This window comes from Xiphophorus maculatus, chromosome 12, assembly GCF_002775205.1.
Source record: "Xiphophorus maculatus strain JP 163 A chromosome 12, X_maculatus-5.0-male, whole genome shotgun sequence".
Taxonomy (NCBI): Eukaryota; Metazoa; Chordata; class Actinopteri; order Cyprinodontiformes; family Poeciliidae; genus Xiphophorus; species Xiphophorus maculatus.
Window position 1 is genome coordinate 13,440,681 of NC_036454.1, and position 22,962 is coordinate 13,463,642.

General features: G+C 36.0%; 1 protein-coding gene across 1 annotated transcript in view; it reads left to right on the forward strand.

The window, feature by feature from the left end:
* The window catches only part of ipo11 (importin 11), a 111,408-nt gene that overhangs the window by 85,831 nt on the left and 2,615 nt on the right, over positions 1–22,962 (forward strand). Inside the window, exon 29 of the mRNA XM_005795039.2 lies at positions 1,807–1,891. Within this exon, the coding sequence (XP_005795096.1) occupies positions 1,807–1,891 (85 nt within the window). The remainder of the gene's footprint in view (positions 1–1,806; positions 1,892–22,962) is intronic.

A 22,962-nucleotide genomic window follows, 5' to 3' on the forward strand; every position in this document is an offset into this window, starting at 1 on the left:
TGACATATGTCCAGAACCTGTAAAAGATGTAGTTTTATTTTAAAGCTTTCAACATCTGTGCTTCCCCCTGATTAATTTTTTTTTATTAAATGGCTACCTTTCAATGTTCTTTTCTCAGTAAAACTGCCCACACTGAAGAGCGATGTGGTTACTGTGACCTGGTAGTTCTTTTGTGTGACGCATTCACACATAAGAACATAATGGACATATATTTTAACTTCTGATTGACTGATCAATGGTCATAGCCATTCATGCTAGAAATGAGGATTGCAAAACATTCCAGGGCTGAAGAACCTTCACAATTTTTAGAGAAAATCTTTAAAAAGAAAATGTTCTTTCATCATACTGCAGCAATAATTACCTTCTAATTACAGAAATAATACCTCTAAAATCTACAAAAAGTTAGGAATTCACAACCCTTTCTTCTCAATCAATGCCCACAGTATTGTATTACCACTACCCACTTTTATTAGTTTCCAAATAGTACAAGGTTAAGACTAATGGTTGTGACCTAGAAGGTTATGAGCACCCAAATCAGAGATGTTTTGATTTCACAAATGGTGTTCCTCACCCTGTTTTTACTTTAAAACATTTTTCCTGCCTTAAAAGAGCCCTAATGAGATAAAGGGTCAAAGGGGCTAAAGGAAGCTTTTTTTATTTGCCATTATTGCATTAAATTCCTTTGGTTCACTGTTGTGGAGCAAGTATTAATGGATGCACTTTACTTAAAGCTCTCTTCAGTAGATGGAGACAATTTGCCATTTTATGTCGAATTACGAGTTGCAGTCTTTTGTCACTTTGCAGCAATAAAGTCCAAGAACCTAACATGCTTTTGTGTTACACTGAGCTGTCTAGACACATTACATTTAATGGACACATTACATTTAATACAATGCATTAAGGAGATTATTTATTTAACCTGTTTCAAAACAACATTTGCATTAAGTCCTTTCCTTTATTTGCACAGGATTACTATAAAAAAACTATGTTCTTTTTAAGTAGTTGAAGAATGTGCTGAACATTAATTTATCTATTTACACACTGAAGCCTCATTTGCTCTTTCAAGCTAAATTTTTTTCTTACTTTTTAAGACTTTGTTAGTTTATAAATAAACTCATGTAGCCAAGCAATGAATGAGTAAGTATGTGCTTTTTGGAATGATGGCTAATTTTGAGCTTAAAAACTGCAGAGTGCTTTGAAGGCTTTTAAAGGGTCATAGATTTGATTAATGGTTTTCTGAAAAGCCTCAAAGAATCCCCTTCAAATTGTTATTGATACAACTTCAATTTCATTTCAACAATCAATGTCCAAGTACTGATGTAGTTGCTTTAAAGGACTGATCATAACAGCAATATGATTCAGCCTCAGTTTCATTACATAAATGTGTGAAATCTTCTGTAAACACTCTATTATAGGTTGAAAGATTTTTATTTTCCCTCCTTTGAATGTCATTAAGCAGAATTTATTGACTTTCTGATCGCAGCTTATCACTTGGCGCTGTTCAAAGTCACAAAATATCCTATTCATGCCACCACAATCTTATCTGTGCTCCCAGTACTGAATTAAGAAATGAACACAAAGGAAATAAAAGGCCATACACAGACTTTATACCAAGCACAAAGGTTTTTACTTGCAGTTCCTCTCTGCATGCAGATGAACCAATATGAATAGCGTTTGTGGCTGTGTAAAACAAATGCCAGAGGGTTCAGCCTTTTTTATGTGTCTGTGTTTGCTCTGAGATTGTCTCCTACTGTGCAGGTCTATGGGTGGTTATTAATATGGAGCTGAATATTATTGTGTTGGCAGCTGCATGCTGATGATCCATTTTGAAGAGCCCAAGCTAAGTGACGAAGAGGAGCCACCAACTGAGCAGGATAAGAGGAAGAAACTTGTGAGTCAAACATATGAAGCACACACTCACATGCATGTGCGCATACAAACGGTATACAAGTAATTTTTTAACTATTGAAATGTCTTCTTAACTTTCTTTACGCCTCTAGTATTTAAGAGTATGTAGTTAATTTTTTTCTTTCTGTTCTCTTTTCATACTAATTATTCTGTTATGCCGTACAATGCCATGGTGTAATAGAAGGTATGCATGGTTATTATTATGTTACAACTACAAATGTGAAGTGTGATATATTCAGCCAATCTGAATCAATACTTTGTATAATCAGATTTTGCTGTATGTACAGCTGCAAATCATGTTGGTTTTCAGTCTCTACTTGGACTAGACCATTTTAACACAGGAGTGTGATTTGGTCTAAACCATTTTATTGCTGCTCTGGTTGTTTGCTTAGGGTTCCGGATCTCTTCTGGATCATTTCCCTCGTATGTGATTCAAATATGTTGATGTTTGTCTTATTTAATGTGACTACATGTGAAGAGGTTCAAGCAACATGAATATATTTTAGAGGACCTGTATGTATTACCAGTCGACAGCTGCGACAGCTTTATCTGGCGGACTGTATATACCGGTACACTTAAATGAAGAACCTGAATGAATTTATGTTATAGCAGTATACAAAAAGGCTTTAGTGCTGATGGGGATCCACATATAGCCAATCTGTGGGAGATGTACATCAATTAAGCGGAACAAGGATATATCTGTGCATGAGCATGCATCCGTTTTCTATTCTGGCCCACTGTCTAAGCTCACAAATATTCACACTTCTCTCAATATTGTGAAGTACAGCTCAATTATATTATTGGTGGCTGTGTCTGAGTGGTGTTCCTCTAAGAAATGCTTCAACAAAATTACTTTTACAGTTTATTCTGAATAGGAAAATCTTTCTATCAGACTATCCTCTTTGTGTTAGCGTGTGTGTATTTTGCTTGGTGGTATCCCAGTGCACTTATCACTTCAACCCAGGCTCTGACTTTTTGCTCCAAGGAATAGAAAAGAGGGGACTTAAAGTCGCACCTCTGCCATCTTAATGCTTGTGTGCCTCTGTGCTTGAAGATGCGGATGAATGCGTGTGTAAAAGCAGCGCCTGTGCCCGCATGATACAGTTTTCAGTTTGAGCAGAAAGTAAATGAGAATGGGGATCTGTGACTGTTTGGCAAAAATTATTGATTCCAATTTTGGTTTTTCAGAGCGTTTCACTTTACTGTGCGTCTACATTCCTGTGTGAAAGTATGTCCTTTACAACATGTGCTGCAAGGCAACAGCGCTACCAACTGCGCCACTATGTAGCCCTCAATGTGTATAATTAAATAAAATAATGATAGCTACTGCAGTGTACGCAGAACACTGAACAGCTCTCAGTGAGACTCCAGTCAAGAGAAGTTCAGAAGACTCGGATTGTTCGTGAATGTCACATCACTATATTGCAGTCTTTTCTACACAGTGTTGTCCCATATATGTGACATGTTAGTCAACACCTCTGCACAATAATTCAGCACAGTGAGTGACTTTTTTTCATCACAAATTCTTGTGTGTCTCTGTACAGCTAGCTTTGCTAACATCACGTCAACAGAGCTTACCTTTCTTTGAGCGTCTTTTCTAAGTGATGAAAAAAGTTAGACGTAGCCCCCACCCAGACCCTTATTTAACGGTGCTTCTCCACCACCACACTCCTACTCGGTGACTAAGGTCTGCTGAACAGCAGTTCCTGTTCATTCCCAGTTCTAATCTTAGAACTTCTTTATTCTTTATTGAGCCTCTTAAAGTTCTATAAAACCCTACCTTTGCGCATTGACAGGCTCCTTTACTATCCATTTTTAAAACCAGTCTAAAAATGTATTTTTACTCTGGCCTTTAATATTACTGAGTTCAGTAAAAGTTTACTGTTTACAGTATTTAAAGTTTACAGTGCTTTATTGTATTATGATTTATATTTAACTTTGAATTCCTTTACATTGTTGGGTTTTTAGCTTTGTCTTTTTATTTAATGTTTTTTTTAGTCTGATTTAACTGATGGTTCTGCACATTGTTTCAGCTGTGACTGGTATTAAAGCACTTTGTAAGTTAAGTTGATGATGATGCCTCTTCAAATATTTTCACCATTACACCACTAGTGAAGTAGTGCTAAGATGGATTTTACTCATTGCTTTGGCCTGCACACAGTCACTCACTGATGCTCCAGCTGAAGTGTATTAAAGAGGGAGAAAAAACAACAAATTTATAAAATCTAAGTTAGTTTTGCAGGACTTTCTGGCCTGTGTCCCAGAGATCTCCAGGAGGGAAGGGAAGTGAAGGTGATACACCAGGCTATCAGCTCCTCTCCTGCTGTCTGTACTTTCCCTCTCCTCTCATTTCCATACCTCCTGCCTGTTACTGCACCAAGACTTGGCCGATCGTGCAGGGCGTTTTGCAAACATTGCCTTCATGTTGGCGAATTATTCACTTCTTTATATATCCTTCAGGATTTTAAATCAAAGTTTTTTACTCATTTTATTAAGTTTTAATGAAATACCCCACTCTGTTTATTTCCTTTTATCGCCTTTTATCTATGGAATGAATTAATTCATTTCAAACTTTTGACTTTTTATACGTGATACATATGCTGTATCTAATTTTTGGCTATTATTTGTCTTTAAAATATTCAGCTAACTGTCTGTAGGGTGGTTGTTATCAAATTTATGTGATTACAAATACTTATTTTCTTTACATTACATTTAAAATTAAACCAAGGAGGAAAAAACTCACCAATCATCTAAATGTGTATTTTGCAATGCTCTTTATCTTCAGGCTGTTAGGTAATTATGTATCTGCAATGCAAAAAGAACAGTAAACATCACTGTAATCCAAGACATTAGAGCTGCATGTACGAAAAGGTAGCCTATATATGTAATGATATACATATTATGAATATGGATATGTCAAGCTCAGATCTTGAGTATATTGCTAGTCTATTAAACTTAACTGTGAAGATATGCTGCTTTGCATTCCATACACAGACTAAACTCGTCGTGGGTGCAGCTCTTCATATTTCTTGTCCTTTAGGTGGAGAGGCTGCCTCTTGGCTGCTGCTGTCTCCTGATTTCTGTCTAAATTGGACTTGCAATGTTTTTCTCTTCTTCAAGGGGAGTTTGTTTTTGTGTCATGGAAGCTGTTGACTATTCCACTCTCTTGTATTGGATTTGTAAGGGTCCCTCACTTTGATCTGAGTATTTCAGACAACGAGACTCTGCTAACTGATGCTGTGTGGGGCCTCTGTACATAATGCATCATTTGATTCTTGTGCTTCATCTACAAGGCCAGTACCATCAAACAAGAAGAGGGATAGGCAACATCAAAGACATTGTCCACTGGGTACTAATGACATGGGCTCTGCTGTGCTGTGGTGGCTCACACCCACTTGAGCTTGTTCGGTTTTCCCCCACACAGTAATACAGGGCAGGTTATTTAGTTGAATTTGTTAAAGTAGTTGCTGCTGACTGATTACACTCAGACACAAAAACAGGATGAAGGTGCCCTATGACACCTATTAGTGCCAAGATAAATTGGTGTACATGTGCAATGAGGGGGTTGCTTGTTACAGCTCATCATTCAGTTGTGGTTGGGGCAATGGTGTTTTGCTGCAATTGAGGCTGGAGTCACAGGTTCATTGCAACAACCTGGTTGTCTAGTGTGGGATACGAGAAAGTTGGTGACTAGGTTCCCATGTACAGGTCCTTGTAAAAGTCTCCGAAAAGACTGAAAAGTGTGGCATACTTTTCAGTGTGGGGACACCAAAAACTTTATAAACTACCTATTACAACTGCTGCTCTATTGGGGTATTTCTTTACTAGCTTTGGAACTCTAGAGACTTTTTTTTTCATTCTGTGCTTTTCTTGGCCATACAGATTGTGGATATAGTTTGAATAGTTTCTAAACAGCATTTTTTTTTTACTTTTGCCACAGAATTTCAGTCGTATTTAGGACTGCACTTTAGCAAGGGCATCATTTAAAAGAATATGCTTTGATATAAAACTGGTCTGAGTATTTTACGTGTGATGTTGACAACTGGCCATATAGGAATTGTAAACTTAACACTGATGTCATATTTTAAACAATACATAAACCAAAACATTTATTTACAGAAGTCAAAGTGAAAATGCTGTTCTCGGTTCGCAGAATACAGCAAAAAACATGTTGACAAACTAAACATGCAGTAAAGTGCCAGATCTTGCTCATTTCTGGCAGTTGTTGTGAAAGATATTCACTTTTCAAAATTTGTTGTGTGAGTTGATTTGAACTGTTTTAGAGGCCAACATTAGGCCTGGTTATATGATCAAGCTAGAGCATTAGGTATATCTGGAAAGACTTTTTTTTTAAGATGTTAATCTCTGAAAACAAATAAGATCCTAAATTGTATCTAATTCTAGTTTGTCAAAGTCTATTCTCAGCTTTCCATCTTTTGAAATTGTACAAGTGTTTCCTCAAGTAGCTTTTATTAATCATTATTTTTTCTTAAAGGAAAAAAAGATTTCATATCTTTGCAAATGGGATGAAATACCTTCCAACGCAATTATCTCTGTAACAGGTTGTTATCAGCTTATAGCATAGGTGAGGCTCACTGCTCTCAATCGCTCAAAAAATATTATTTGAAGCTGATGAGACATTAAGTTGTTCCTTTCATTCAACCATCTTGTATTATTTTGTTTTAATGAGCAATCACACTGCCTCCAAAGATCCTGCAGAGGTGTATATTTGTAGGAAATGAGTTTCAGCGTGTTATCGTTTCACTCTGAGCCACACAAAGCATTGGTAATGAAGACTTGCCATTCTTGCTTCATTGTTGCTCTGTTCTCGAGCAGACCATCAGTCTCAGCATAATTTAGTTGGGTTGAATAACAGACCTCTCTGACACTGTTATTTTGCAGCACAGGATGAAAAGATTCTCGTTTGTATGGCTCAAAGCAGAGCTACCAAAATTAGCTTCCATTTCTTTTTGCTTCTCATCTCAAGAGCCATTTGTCCATGAGAGTAGTGAAGAATGCTTCAGGGCGGAGAAAAAACTTTTTTGGTTGACTTAAAACATATCTGAAGTTGGGAAGAAGCTTGCTGGTGGAGCTTTAACATTAATTTGAAGATTTTGAAAAAGTGCAGTCAAAACTAGACCTTCAGTGTTGCTGCTGTGATTTTTAAGCTTGTGTCAATTTGCAGCAGTCTAAAGCAGACAATGTATGTGACTTCTACAAATTGGCACAGCTGTTGAGCTTTTCTAGTCACATTTGCTATTGTAATTTTTTTCTGTAATCTCACAGTTGATGCTTAAGAAACTATGGGTGCTAAATTGATATATCTTGATTTGATGTCCCAATTCTAGATTTGTGACTTAAAATTTGATCTAGTAGAATGGATAGGAGTTAAATCTACCCACTCATTCCAATGCAGTTATTATTATTAGTGATTTAATGTAAAATTTAAAAGCCAAACTTGTATATGAAGGCAAATATAAGAACAAGAAAACTTTATTTATTTCATTCATTCATTATTCATTAATCCAGAAATATCAGTGAACTGAAATTTTTGTTCATTTACTGTGCAACATATGCACTTCATATTTTGTTGGGGCTCCTTCTTCATGAATTACTGCCTCAGTGTGGCATGGCATGGAAGTGCTTAAAGAGTACAGCAATATCATGAACATCAAACTGCCTTTTGGCAGTCTGGGAATCACCAATTCAGTGTGAGCAATAACACAGCTAATTATTTTGGCTGTAACATTCAGAGGCTGTGCATTCAAAATGTACTTGCCACTAGATAATTGACCAATTTAATGTACTTGTAATGTTTACATCTATCTGATAGAAAGATACTTAAAATTTGAAGGTGGTAGGGTCATTGTGATGGATAAGAAAGAAGGAAAATACAGGTTGATCACAATCAATTTAGTCACTTCAATATTTAAAACTGTTACCACAGTTACATGATTTCCCAAAATCATATAACCCTATTGTGCATCTTTTTCCACCACATATATTTCCTTCCAGATAATTTTCCATGAATGTGCTTAGATCAAGTGGTGTCAGTGATCATCTGCTGGACAGTTGTTTGTAGACCATAGTCTAACATTTTTAGTGTACCACTGTGTGGAAAAGAGGGATAGGCAACATTGGTAGAATTCTACATTGATTTGGTAGAATGGAGTCCAGCGAGATGCCTGTCATCTTTTGAGAGTTGCTGGATTTGTCTCTGAGAGCTTTCAGAAAAAGCCACTAATGTGGTTCAGAAAAGTCTCCAAGGTACACCAAAGCATAGAGGTCATGGTCTGACTGACAGGGATTGCAAAAGTTCAGGTTGAGACATAACAATATCCATCCATACACAAACTGTAATAATAATCAAATTGTGCAGTCTTCCAGAAAAGACCGTCTCCTCAGTAGAGAAAGTGTCAAATATAATTTGTGCAAATGTCAAGATGAAGATTTTACAAGCAAAACAATCATCATTGGTCAGAATTACTCACTTTGCCTGCAAGTAAATGTAATTTCCTGAGCAGTTGGGACAGACAAAATCTTAATTTAAAATACATTTTGTCCTGTTTTCACGTCTAAAATATGGAAATCGATTAATCTGTACTACTGTCACAAAATAAGGACCCATAATTTATCTAGCATGTGTAAAGCTCAATATCTTTTTTTCTTTCATTTATACCTCTATCTAAAGTAATTTTTAAAAAATGCATTACAATAGGTAGAAGAACAACATATGATCTAAAAATTTACAGCACTACACTCTCTTATATCTGTTCAGGAGAACAAAGTCCAGAAGTGAACTTTTATAATTCAGTTGCCTCCAACATTTGTTTTGATATTGATTTCAGGAGAGAGGAAATTAGTGAATTACACAGCTGCTTCAGGTGCTGCAGAAGGAGGTGTCAAATAGAGTGTAAGGGGTATGACAGAAAAAGGCTGCCAATAATCAGGTTAGGAGCAGAGAATCAGTTACAGTGGTAATTGTCCAAAGTTATTTTTCAAGAGGGGGAAAGCTCAGGTTTTCTACAATTAATGCATTGTGGATTAAACTACAGGTGATGCCAAAAAAAGTTTATTTCTTCATATCAGCTCTGTTTCAAGGTCTACACAGAGTTAATTGGTGTGATTCAAGTAATGATAATGTCAATAATTGGTCCTAGCTTCAACAATTAGCTGTTAAATTGATCAGTGTATTTCCTAATTAACAATGAAGAAGAGCTCATTCATTAGCCATGTGACTCATTACACTGGAACCACAAGTCTGTTTTTGAGACCTGACCAGCATTTCTGATTTGCATGATTATCTGTCTAAGCTTTCATCCAAGTTAATTAAGATTCAGACTTCATAACATGAATGACCCATAGGTTTTAACTCACAAAAAGGTGGTTTAATTAACTGGAGAAAGCTTATACGCCAACAGACTGCAAGTAGACATTAATAAGCCACAGATGTCTTTTTAATTTTTTTTAAAGGGCTCACAATAACTTAATTTGATCTGGCACTTTTTCAGTGTTGATATAAACTTTTAAAATTTGGTTCATGACATTAATCTTGCTGGATTTGACAATCATTGAAAATCTAAAACTTTAAATTCATTTTGCTGAATAACTAGGGACAGTATATTGGCACTAATATCGGCATCGGCCGAGACCTGTCATTTTTTTAACATCAATATTGGTTCTTTAAGTAAAACTGGACCAATATTAACAAGCGATATTTATTTCTGTCTTTTTGTTGTTTGTTTGTAGAGGGGGAGGAGGAGGGGAGAAGGTTGGTCATTCAATATTTCTTTGGTCATGTTACAGAGATGGCAATGCAGCACAGGATTGGCTAATGAAGGGCACAAGCCAAATGTATTGGTGTACTAATAAAGTTGCTGTTTTGCTATTTTTTGCTCTTTATTTTTCCATCTGGTACTTGACTATTTTTAGAGAGCAGATTTTAGACTTTTTGTATGCTTGTGTGTCAAACCATTTAACTATGCCCAATGAATCATTCAACTACTAAAGGGCTTCTTAGCGCAAAGGGTGTACAATGTTGCTGTTTGCACACAGCAAACAGCTTGGGGGGGCGGGGGATAATTATTTAAAATAGGATTTTTAGGATGTTCGCCAGGAGCCTCCAACACAACTTTTTTTTTTCTTCTTTTTTTTATTGAATCCATAAAAATTTCAAAGGCTATTACAGTTAAAAGATTATTTTTGGATTAGAAAGAGAAAAAATGATCAACTGAACATTTTGGTCACTGAACATCAGCTCCAATGTGAGCTGGTGAGGCTGAATTTCCAAATGAATAAGCGAGTAATATAGCAACTGAGACTACTAGAAAAATCATCCTGAGAAATCCCCCAAATTGAAAATAGTCCATTTTAAATTTAACATTAGAAACTTGATCTTTAAATTAATATGTATATAAATATTATAAGCAAGTTGAAGGTGGTTTAAAACTTTTATTGGGTATTTTGAAATTATTTCTCTTATTACACACTTCAAAACTGAGAAAGCAAATAGTGTGAGCCAGTTGTTCTGTAGTTTCCTATCAGGAGGTAAATTAACTGTGGGAAAGCAAGCATGATGAGTGTTGACAATCTCAGAACAGTTTGAGAATACACAGCAATATTAATGTAATGTAACTTCAACATTTGCTGCTGTTCAAATATGATTGTGCTCATTACGATCACGGCATAGAAATATGGCATGTAGTTGTCAAAATGTTGCTCTAATGATATGTAAACTTCTAAAGTACATCTTCTCTAAAATGCCATCTAGCTAATTCTTATGTGCTTGTGGTGGATGGAAGGGAAGTCATAAACTTACAATATGAAATCACAGCTGTTAAAAGCTGTAAGTCTTACGTATTTGGCCAAAACAGAAAAAGAAAAAGGTGGAACTGAAGCCGATAATTGTGGCTTAAAATCTAAAAGGATTCTTTCCAGAGTAATTGGTTTTAAATGATTTGTAATCATCAGCAGATACTTTGTTGTGGCACATTAAACAACAACAAAAAAGCTACTTATATACATTGAGTTATATCATAAACAGTGGGTCCAGCTGATCTGTCATCTCCAACATCTAGATTTTAATCTCCTGTTTTTAAGTCATATTTATTAAGCATTTTTTAACATTATTTATCTTTGACTAAAATATATCCGTATTTTAAAAGTTTGAAAATGAGTAGAACTAATAAGATTCCTTATTTATGTCCCAAGTTGCAAATTGTTTTCCTCTTCAAGTCTTAGAGCGTCTTAGAGAAGAAGAGTCAAGGACAGACATGTTGAGGGAAGGCGAGGTAGCAAGCATTTGTCAAATTTAGATAACCTTGCTTTAGAGCTATTATTGTAAACCAGTGAAAAATGAAGTGACACCGCTGCACAATCTCATAATTTCTTGTAGCCACAAATATCAGTATTTAAATATATCTGTCAAATTAGCATAAAATGTATCTTTATTAATGCATATACATTTTAATTAACACCACAGGTTTAGCAGGTATGACATTTTATGCCATAAACTGCAAACTAGAAACACAGTTTCTTCTTATTTCCTCACTTTGTCATACATAAAAACAGTCGCATTTGTGTGATGCCTATTTTCAAGTCTTTGACTTGATTTAGCACCTTTTGCAAAGGTTTAGAAGACAGGTTCCCATACATCCCACATATAATTGTGTTCACCTGCACTGGGAGCTCATTAGTGCAGACATTTTACTAACATTAAGCAAAGTTTAACTAGGTTAGCACATCCAAATATTACTCATAAATGCAATAAGATTCTCTGAAAAATGAGCTGGGATATTAAAGTTTCCTGCGGCATTGCCCAAGGACAGAGAAAGGGTGCAATAGTACTATTTGAGAAGCACTTTTATTTCTTTAGATACTAAAGTTGGACTGCCTCTATTTAAACAGGAGCTAAATCAGTTGGAGATCATTCTTATTTTTCTTACAAACTATATTTTGAAGGCTGCAGTTGATGCAGTTCAAATGAGTAAAACCTACTCCGTGGCAATCCTTATCTTTCTCTTTGATAGTTGAGAGATATGGGCAAGATTAATTTAAATCCTCTAATTTCTCTGGTCATTTGCAATAAAGTTTCATCACAACATTGCAAACTTTTGTTCTTTCAAATAAGCATAATATCTTGTTCAAAAGGAATGTAAAGAAGTCATTCAGATCATGCTGACATCATTGACCATATTATTAACTATTTATGGTTTCAAGTATTTTCATTTAATAATGTTACAATTATGTCTAAGTAGGTTTGGTTATCAAAAATGTTCAGTCAGGGTAAAAAGAAGATTCTGACTTGCCATTACTTTTTCAGAAACCCTCAGCTTTTATCAAATAACTTCTGTAAAATATAAACTGTATGTCTCTGCCATCCAGAATTGACTAAATATTAAACTATCCTAAAAGATTTACTTGAGACTAAATTACTGTTTGTGTACATCAACGATGTCCAGCTCCTGTCTTCAAGGACAAGTGTCCTGCAATTTTTAGGTGTTTCTTCTCCAACACAGCTGATTCAAATGGTCCAACTTCCCTCAACATGTCACAGTGTTCTGCAAAGGCCTATTATTAAAGTATCATTTAATTTAGCTGTAGTGAACCTGGGATAAAACTAACACATGCAGGATACCAACCCTTCAGGCCTGACTTTGGTCACCACTCCTCTACATAAACGAACTGCACAGATTTCATAACATTGGGTCGTTATGCATAATTCTGAAGTTGTTTACTAAAAGTATAGCCTAAGCATTTCATCTTTGAAGCATAGTTCAAGGTTGCATAACTCTAGACAATGATGCAACTGTGCAGAAACAGGGCAGCATATACTCACTGTATCAACAGCACATTCAGTTAGGAATTGAAGGTAAAGCAGGGGTCATCATTCTGCAAGAAACTGTTTAAAGTTTTTAATTTACAGTTTTGCTTAGACAAAGATGTAATGCTCAAATTATTATAAATACTTTTTCAACAGTGAACAGTTATTTTTGGACTGGTCTTATTTGTTCTTGGGCATTCAAGTGTCTGGGTGACAATGTTCTCGCATTTCTCGATGACCTCTGTTATTGTCCTTGTCAACACAAATTGTGTTTTTAAGCTCGGGCAGCTGGAGTCCGACTTTTAGTCTTTCTGTCTGGAATTTTTTTATATGTGTGTACTAATAAAAATCTCAACCTTTCCAACAATGCTTTTTTTTTTTCATAGTTAATGACAAAGTTCATGAGACTGCAGAACTTTAGCTTTCAAGCACAACACCATTAACAGTATAATAATTTGTGCTGTCTCACTTAGTGTGAAAATGACTGCATTGAAGTTCTGAATCTCCCTCTAAGTCAAGGTACCACAACACTAATGAAATCTCAAAGCAGAAGAAAAACTGATTTTTTCTTTGCTGCTTATCTTGTCTCTTTTGTCAGTGTTTTCTATGACTGTTGCTCTGTCCTCTCCTGTCACTTTAACATGAACGTTATCAAGGGAAATGTCCTTGACCTTATTCAGTTCAGTGTGGTGTCCTTTTTTAGTTTTTGTTTTCTACGTATTCCCCCTCTATTCTGTCCCTATCACTTGTTCATTGCAGCTAGTCTTATAGTTTGAATGAGAAAGCCATCAGTTTTTACTACCATTCCATACAAAATACAAAAATACTTCATTTTTTTACATTAAATGTAATATTGTAAGAATGTGTATATGACTAGACGTGACAACAGTAAGTGTCAGACTTTAATTAGTATTGCCCATTCTCAGCAAGCCAGTGGAGCTCTAACACCACTCATGCTTACAAGGAGATGCTTCCCCTTTCTTGAATAATGTCCTTTAGCCACGCTCTCATATCTTCCAGAAATATTTGCATAATCATATACGGTCCTTTCCTGTCATTTCCTTTTGATGTTTTAATGACAGTTGTGCACTGAAAGTTTAAAGTGAGGTGCTACCTTAAGTGACTTTTGAAAGAATTCAGCTGAGCCATTAAATGATCATATAAAAGCTGTCGGTGGTATTTTGAGAATCTCAGAATGAATTTGTGTGCTTTGATGTGAATCTGCAGAAGGTTCTATCTAAAATCCATAACTATTTTTATATATTGCAGGTATGATTTTGAAATCACATTTAATATCAGCCTTAACATTTCCTTAATAGTTAATAGATAACTCTTTTACAACTCTTTTAGGTGCTAAAGATGTTTTGATACACCAGTACATCAATTTCAACTTTTTGAAGGACAGTTATGTTGACTATAAAGAACTATAACCTATAGCCTATCTCATTGTTCTATAACCAGTAATTCTGTAACACATCTGTTTAGAAATGGTTTGGTCATTTATTTTTCCAGCCAGTTGGCTCAGCCTGTTTCAGAGAAAGAGATTATCTCAATTTGCAACCAAATGCTCACATCAAGAGTAAATTGCCCATTACTGGCACAGAGATGTGTAACCGTGCCATCTTTGCAACTTTTAGTGTAATACTATGGGTCTCACTACAAGCACAAAAATGTTTGGCAACTCATCTTTTATTAAGAACAGTTAGAGCAAAAACACTCAGATTTCTATTGTATAATGCACAAGATAAAAATAGGTGGTCTTTTTACAGCTATGGGAGCAGAACGCCACTTTTATGATGACAATAATTAGCTTTTTTATTTGCTGTATTTTCTTCAGTTCTCTGTTCTGTATTTTTTTTTTTTTTGCTCTTCTTTCTCTGCTCACTAGGCCACTTTCAAACCTTTCCACTTTCTTCACATCTCATTTGTCTCTCCTCTTTTCATCCTGCCTCATTTATCTTCTACTCTCTCTGAGGCATAAAGACCATATCCTCTTTATCAGTGAGCCACAGCAGGAGCATGTCACTCTCACTCCACCCTTTACTCTCATCATCACTCCTTTCCTCTCATCGTCACTCAATTTATTTTCTTTCTCACAACTCCACAGGTTTCATCTTTTCTTCTATGCACCTTTGCTATGATTGGAATATTTAGTTTGTGCACCATCAGGTTGGCTTTTATTTGTGCAGATTGCTTATTTCTCTCTTTCAGATGATCCATAGGTCAATTTTCTTTTCTCATTTTTTTACGTCTAATTTGATTGTTGTGTCCCCACTTCTTTAAGAAGTAGTCATATATCTCATTCATTTCCATTCCCTGTTTTGCCTCTATTGTTATTATTATGCTGTCTCTAACTTTGCTAACCATGCACATTTTTCTGTTTGTGATGACACAAATTGTAAAAAAAATATTTTTTTACACTATATTGCATTCATTTCTTGATTGTATCTAGGTATTGCCCACTAAAAGATTACGGTACAATATCCTTCATTAACTATGTATTAACTAGGAGATAACATGGTATTATGATTTTAAAACTTAGAAAATAAAAATGTATGAACAAAATTGAAAAGCAACAATTACTCTGACAACCGCTGCTAAAATATTAATTCATAGTTAAGATATGCTAACATTTATCTTGTGTTGATTTTGTTATGTATGGATGGAGTTTCTTCAAGTTCCTCACTATGACTACTGAAGGTCTTTTTCTTGCAAGTGACGGAGAAGGTGTAGAAGAAGTCTTTCAGCCAGATGACAAGATGGTGCGCAGCAACATGTAAGGTTTAGAGAAGACCACCTTCATTCCAGTATTTCCCATCAGGTTTAAAAGTATATTTGTAGAAAAACTTTAACACTTTTTCTAGTCGTGAATTTTTGAGGTCAGACACTGATGTTTGATAAGTGGGCCTGGTCTTCTGTCTCCTCTCTAATTCACCTCAAAACTGTTCCTTTGGGTTATTGTCAGGACTTTGTGCAGGCTAATCATCTTTTCATTCATGTTTTTATAGACCTTGATTTGTTCACTGGTGCATGCTCATTATAGGATAGGAAAGGACCAAATGAACACTGTTCTAACAAAGTTCAACATTTTTCAAATTGCATTTGTACGCTGTATCTTTCCTTTGACTGAAACTAAGCAGTCAAAGCTAATCCCTGAAAGTAACACCACTCCATAATGTCTTTCCACCAAAGCTTCCATTTTGCACTGTATATTACCTGGCAATCACCAAAGCCAGACTTGTTTATTGGATTCTCAAAGAAGTGCAGTTGTTCAGTAAATTAAAACATGTCTCCACTTGATAGCCCAGTGGCCTTTATGCCACTTTGCATAGTACTAGAGGATGTAAGGAGTTATGTTCCACAAAGTTCTCTGTGACGTTCTTGAACTAATGTGAAGGCCCAAGATATTTGGAGGTCTGCAGTGTACCCATGCTGAGTGAGTTACCACTTCACTGTTGAGTTCCTTCTGTTTCCTACCACTTCTACTTTATTGTGATACTTTGAAGAGTTGACAGTTGAATGTTTAGTATCAAGGAAATTTTATGAGTGGTCTTATTGGACAGGTGGCATCCAACCTTTAAAAAGGATGCTTGTAGAAACAATCTGCATGCCTGATTTTACAGACCTGTGGCCAAGGAAGTGAGTAGAACATCTGCATTTATCTTTTGGAGCAGTCTCCACCTTTAGCAATATGGTGTAGCTTTTACATGGATACTATAAGGTGAAACTGTTCTATGCTGCATCTAAAATTGGTATTTCTATGCTTGCAAAAAGTGCAGACAGTGCAAACACATTCTTGGTCATCCATTACTAGAATCTTTGATGTTGAATAGACTGTTGCATAAATTATTCATTTGAATGGAGTTCTGCCCTGCTTTTATTTCCTTAGACATGTTTTCAGAGCAAACCTGTGTTTATCAAAGTATTATGCAAAATTTACAAAGCTAGATATGAACAAACATGACAGAAGGCAGATGACAGAATAAGCAAAGTAAAACTAAGACCATTCAATTTAAATCTGGATTGCATTCATTAAAGTTGTATAATAGGTCATTGACCCTAAATTTAAGGGGCTTTGGGAGATTTTGACAGCTGTAATAATGCAGCAGGCCCAGGCTCTTCAAACTTAAATGAATGAAAGAAGAAATGTTCAGGGATCCAATGAAGCTGTACATTTCTGCTGAGTCACACAGATGGTAGAGGAAGAATTTAGCCTAAGCATCTTCTAAGTGAGCATCCAGCCTCCCCTGTCCTGAAGAGTCCAGGCTGATGATGGCAGTGTAATGGTGTGGAAAATGGTCTCTCAACATAATTTGGTCTCAGGTAATCAGTCACTACTTAAATTACACTGCATGTGCACCGCTGCTGCTGACCGTGTCCATATAGTCACAGTTTACCATCTTTTGCTAGATGGAGTCTTCTAGCCTCCACCAACACAAAGCAGAATAAAGTGTGCCTTTTCAAGAAAAATCTGCAGCTCAACCTTGTTTTTAACACATTTCGAATAAAATGGAAACTTTGAGTAGTTATCTCAGATAACATAAAGCTTGCTAGACATGGGCTAATGACAAATATCACTTATAATTTATAAGTGACAAGCTTTATTTTCTTTTAATTTCCTTTTATTGTCATTGCCAAATCTATGGAAACCTTGAAAGATGGTGAGTTGTTTTACTTGAATTTTTTAGGTGGAACAAAAAATACCTGCTTCAGAAATGAGAAAAAATATTAGTCAGAAAGACTTATTGGAAGAACATAGTTGGTCAGCTACTTTTGCTCGTCTTTCTGAAAAACTTGAAAGTAGCATCTGTAGTCATTGGAAGAAGAAAATTTGGTCAGACTCCAGCCTTGCAGACCACTACGTTCTATGCTGCATCTAAAGCATTCTCTCCTGTCTCTATGAAAGGCAACATTTCTACATTAAGGTAAAATAAGTACACAATAAAATGTGTCTGAAATATCCATGTTTTATTGATCTGGTTTTGATAACTTGCACACTCAATTGTAATTTACTTACTTTATTTTTGCACAGGGCAGCTTATATTCAATATCACAAAACCTAGGTTAACAAGCCAGTTGAAAGGCAGCTTCATGGTCTGACAAATCACAATCCTCCTGGTTAGTTAAGGCAGACATATTTGATTTATTAAAGCTTCTTTGCAGTATTGGGCCCACTTATTTGGTTTTCTCATCCATACAAGACTCACTGCCTCTTTTATAATCATTATTCTGGCTAAATGTGGGCTTAGAGTGACTTGTTTTGAGAAACACAACTCCCTAAATCAAGTTTGACCTCTTTAAGGCAGCTTATTGGTGTCTGTAGACATTTAGAGGCTATCTAGCTGGTGAGGCTGTAAAATGATGCATTTTTATTTAACTGAGGAGGTTAATATCAGCCCCTGTACCTTCTGCTGTCGGCATTGTCTTACAGTTCATAGATTACACTTCAAATATATCATCCACTCTCAGCACTTCTTGCGTCACACACTTTCTGTTTGCACAGTCGTGCTCATGAATTGTATTTTATGGAGTTAGACATAAGCCACCACCGGGTATGAGATAAATGCTGGAAAAGTACAGATGGTTGCACCATTGGCCCTACTTAGCAAATGCTGTCTTGATTTAGTTTCCTTTCAGACCTTCTGCTGAAGTGCAAATGTGCTTTTTCACCAAACTTGTTAGAGGAAAGATTGTTACTGTTAAATGAGATAAAACTAAAATAGGTTTAGTAACTGGTAGCCACTTTTTTTTTTAACCATGATTTAACAGATCTTAAAATATCTGTCAAAAACATCTGTGTTAAACCAGAAATGTACATACACTAAAATAAACAACCTAACCTCTTCCTCATTCTATTTCCTATTTTAAGTTAACCTGAAGGTGCCACACTATGATCCACCATAGTCCAATTATCATACTGTACAGGAAGAAAACCAGTTTTGTGCCTCAAAACTTCACATGTTTTCATATAAAATGTGTGTATGAATTTTGGAACTAAACAGATAGTAGTTGAAGCGGATATTTTGGGTTATGATTCACAGTAAAACAAGTCCTCTGTTGACAAACGGAAGCAATTACTCCAATTGATTACATTTCTACTTTGTAGCTCCACTCATGGTCAAAGTCCAGGTCCTTGTCCAAAAGCATGTCCTGTGGTCTGGTGAAGTTCAACTTGAATTGTTACAGTTGGAGGAAAAAAATGGTAAAAGCGGGAAGCTTGCAGGCTTGAGAACATGACTTGGCTAGGACAGCATGAGGGAGTGCAGGGGAGAATGGTAATAGAGCATTATTTGGAGATGAATACATTTTCAAAATCCCAGGTTTGGTACTTTGTGTATGTTGTATCATCAGATTAGCAACAAAGGTGCTTTGTTGTCTATTTATAAAGGACAACAAAGCCAGTGTTTTGGACTGGTCATCCCACAGCTCTAATCTCAGTGTTATAAAACTGCAGGTGGAGTGAAAAAGTTGTATGTGAGCAAGCCAGTCTAAAAACCTGACTCTGTTATACCAGCTCTGTCAGGAGCTGGTCAAACTATTGAGAACTTTGAAGAAGACTAACCAATATCTTTGACTCGCGTCACAATTGAAAAACATTTCTACTAGTGTATAAGTTAATCTGACATTTAGTTTTATTGTCAGATAAGAAAAAAACGGTTGTTTTCATACAGTGTATGCACATTCTTAAATTACAATGTTTATTTTTTTATTTTTTGTGAGAAATAGCGACCTTTCTCTTAAGGTTTCTGCATGGTCAAGGCAAAGTGCTGAAATCAGCTCTTATTGTCCCCATTCCATGACTAAAATCACATCATTTTGTTCTCATTTTCATGTTGTCCACCCCTTCTTGTCACAATCCCCGTCTACAGGCAATACTATTGTGTGATTGGTCAGAATTTCATGGTTGTTATTTGGAACCCCAACTATTTAACTTCCAGGAGTTTGGCTTAGGGCATCATGTAGCTTTAAAGAAGGTGTGCTAAAACAAACGTCTTGGAACCATGTCACCGTGTGTCAACGGTCTGACCATTCTGGTCTCTTTATTTCTGGTCTGACCATTCTGGTCTCTTTATTTTTTCCTAAAAAATGAACCAATAGTTTGGTGAATACTTGAAAGGTGAAAGTAATCATTCTCCATTTCCCTTCTGTGAGTTCTCAGTATGACTGTTTAATATAAGTCATCTTCTGTCTTTTATTAGAGCCATCTTCTTTCATGTCATAGTATCTCTTTAATGTTTTTTTCTTAACCCACTTTCTCACGTTTCTTCTCAGCCTATCTTCTTACCTATTACTTTCTCTTGTTTCCTTGCATATGCCTCTGAGTTTTTCCCTCAGAAGATGGTGGATCAGATCTATAGTTCTTAACAATAGAAGCTACACTACAGATTGTTTCATTTCTGTGCTGTTGTGAGAAAGGTCCCAACACACCATGTCCCAAGTGCATTGCTCTCAACACTCTTGCTGTTAGAAGAGAAGCATGTGTATCAGAGTCCTGCTAACATTCTGCTGATTCATCTGTATGACACTCTTCTTATCCCTTTCTCATTTCCCTGAAGTGTTCTTATCGATTTACACTTCCTTGCTAAATAGATGCTCTTTTTCATGTACGTGCTATATTTTTGTTTTATGGCTTTTTTCAGGCATTTATGAAAGACTTCCTGTGTATTCATTTTTTTTCTTCATGCTATATTTCCTAAGAAATTATGTTTCACCTTTACACTTTTTAAGCTATTTCCCTTAGATTTATTTCTGTAATATTCCATAAACGAATTCACATTTAGAAATTAGGCAGGTATTTCAGGTGCACCTCATAGTATTAGTTTTAAAAGTTTCAAACTTGGTCACCTACTTGCTTTGCAACTGGATTTTAAAGTATTTTTTTAATATATTATTTAAAGATGTTATTTTGCCTCTGACATGACCTTTTGTGAAGCTACTAGCATCTGCTAGTTTTGTTTACTTTAATAGTAGAAGTATGTGTGATCATAACAGCTGCACAAATTTTAACAGTTACCTCTGACTTAATTAGGCTGATTTCTGTTAAAGGAAACTACATCCTCTGTCTGTTTGATCTGCCCAAGAGATGTCACGTTAGTCATGTTAAACACGGAAGTCAACAAACTAAATAATAAGGGGTGATAGTTTTGATAAGTTACTCATGAAAGGTTTACGATACAGATGAAATTATTTAAGAGAAACGGGGTGTTTTTTAAGATGAAAACCATATCCATCCACCCTAAACATTAGATATTAAGACTGAATGCTAACTGCATTATTTCCTCAACCATCTCATCCAAAAGCCATGACAACATATTAGCCTATTTTGGAAGTTTCATTTAGCTAATCTGAAATCAACTGAGGAGCCAGTACAAAGACAAATATAAGGCAAGATTTTTAAAAGTGTGCTCGAGATGCGCAGAGGAATCTCCTGTTAGCAGTTCAACTTTGGTCTGGCCATGTTAGGCCCTTAACATTATGATACAGCCATCAGCATCAGCTGCGTTCAAAGTCTGGACAGTTGGTCCCCAGTGGCAGCAAGCTGTGGTCAAGAAGGAGGATTATGAGATGGTACCTGTCTGGTAACACTGTGTGATTGTTGGGTTTTTTTAGTTGTTTTTTTTTTTCTATTTAAATACCTTTGAAATTGATATTAAAACACGTTATCTGAGGGTTAGACACCATAAATGCCTCACTCTGATGTAGATTACATGGTTTGTGGTTTGAAGTTCATATAGAAATGTTTTTTCCAACTCAACCACAGTTAGTAGAGTTTCAGAGGCCTGGTAACACACTCACACATTCAGCAGCAAGGTTTCAGTCCTGTTCAAAGGGAGAGATGTACTCCACCCAGATCATTGGAGTGAAGGCAATTATGCAACTTAGATGGCAGTTTTTCCATTAGGCCACTTTTCACTAGTTTGATTGCACAGCCATGTCAAAATAGTAATTAGCATGGTAAGTGCTGTTTCTCATGATCCATTAGTGACTAAATATTTTCATTACAATATTCTGCTTCTGCATCTCTTTCCATGTTGGGAGTTTTGATCTTTCATTCAGCCTTGTGCAGCAAAGAGTCCACGTTCTTCTTCTTAATGTTTTGTCTGGAGTAAAAACAAACTTAAGTGACTGACAGAATATATAAAGTGACAGTGATGGAAAATAAATCCTATGTGATAGTTAAAACTAAAAGGTATGGTGTGATGGTAGTTACTTTATTTACTAGAGGGTAAATGAATACTCAACACTTCATGTTTGAAAAGTTTTGTGTCTAATGATGTTGACAGTTTTGTCCTTGAATTTATTTGCAAAGCAGAGTCTCTCAACCTTTACTGTGCTATTGTTTGCCTCTTCCCCGGCTTCACTTCACTGAAAACAAATGACTGTTTGCTTACCCATAGAAATGTATCAGCTCTAGTCAGCCATCCAACTTCCCTGGCCTTTTTTTCACTCTGTTGTCAAGGATTGTTTTTCCAGTGCTTTCCTCAGCGTAAGATGAATGGCTGTGGCTACATATACTGAATCACTTTCTTTCTAAGTTCTTTGTTCGATGTTTATGTAAGACTTGGAAATGGCAACATGTCTGAGCTGCTTTCCACTTCACTTTTTTGTTGAAATCGACTTGGGTTTTATTGATCCAGGTGCTACATGGTAGACTTCCTAAAACTCACTTATTGTTAGGTATGTAAATAACCTCTCCATTAAAACAGAAATCTATTTCTTTATGTCAAATGACCTGTCTGGGACTGTTCCAGTCTGTTTGTATTGTGTTTCACCAAGAGGTTGTATAGCAAGAAGTCAGTTTATAGATCTTGTAATGCAAGATTGCTTGGAACAACAAATCGAACCCTACATGGTTTGTTTTGCTAATAAATGACTAAATTAAGGGTCTTTGTGCAGAGAGTGAATTATTTATATTCAGTTCAATTCATAAATAACTTATTTATTCCAAAGGGAAATTAAATGTTGTCGTAGTTCATATCAACTCCGTCTCTCCAAGGAGTCATTATTGATGGCGATGGTCAGGAAGGATCTCCGGTAGCAGTCCATCTTGCAACAAATTCAATGAGGCCTCTGACTGAAAACAGTTGCTGCATGAGTGTCTCATGGCTGTCATGACATGCTAACAGCCCAGGATGGATGGTTGTTGGCCTGCACTGCTAATCCACTTCATGTGCTTTTGCTGCTCCTCTTAAAATCTCCATTTGTCTGAATAGTTATACAGCTGAGCAGAG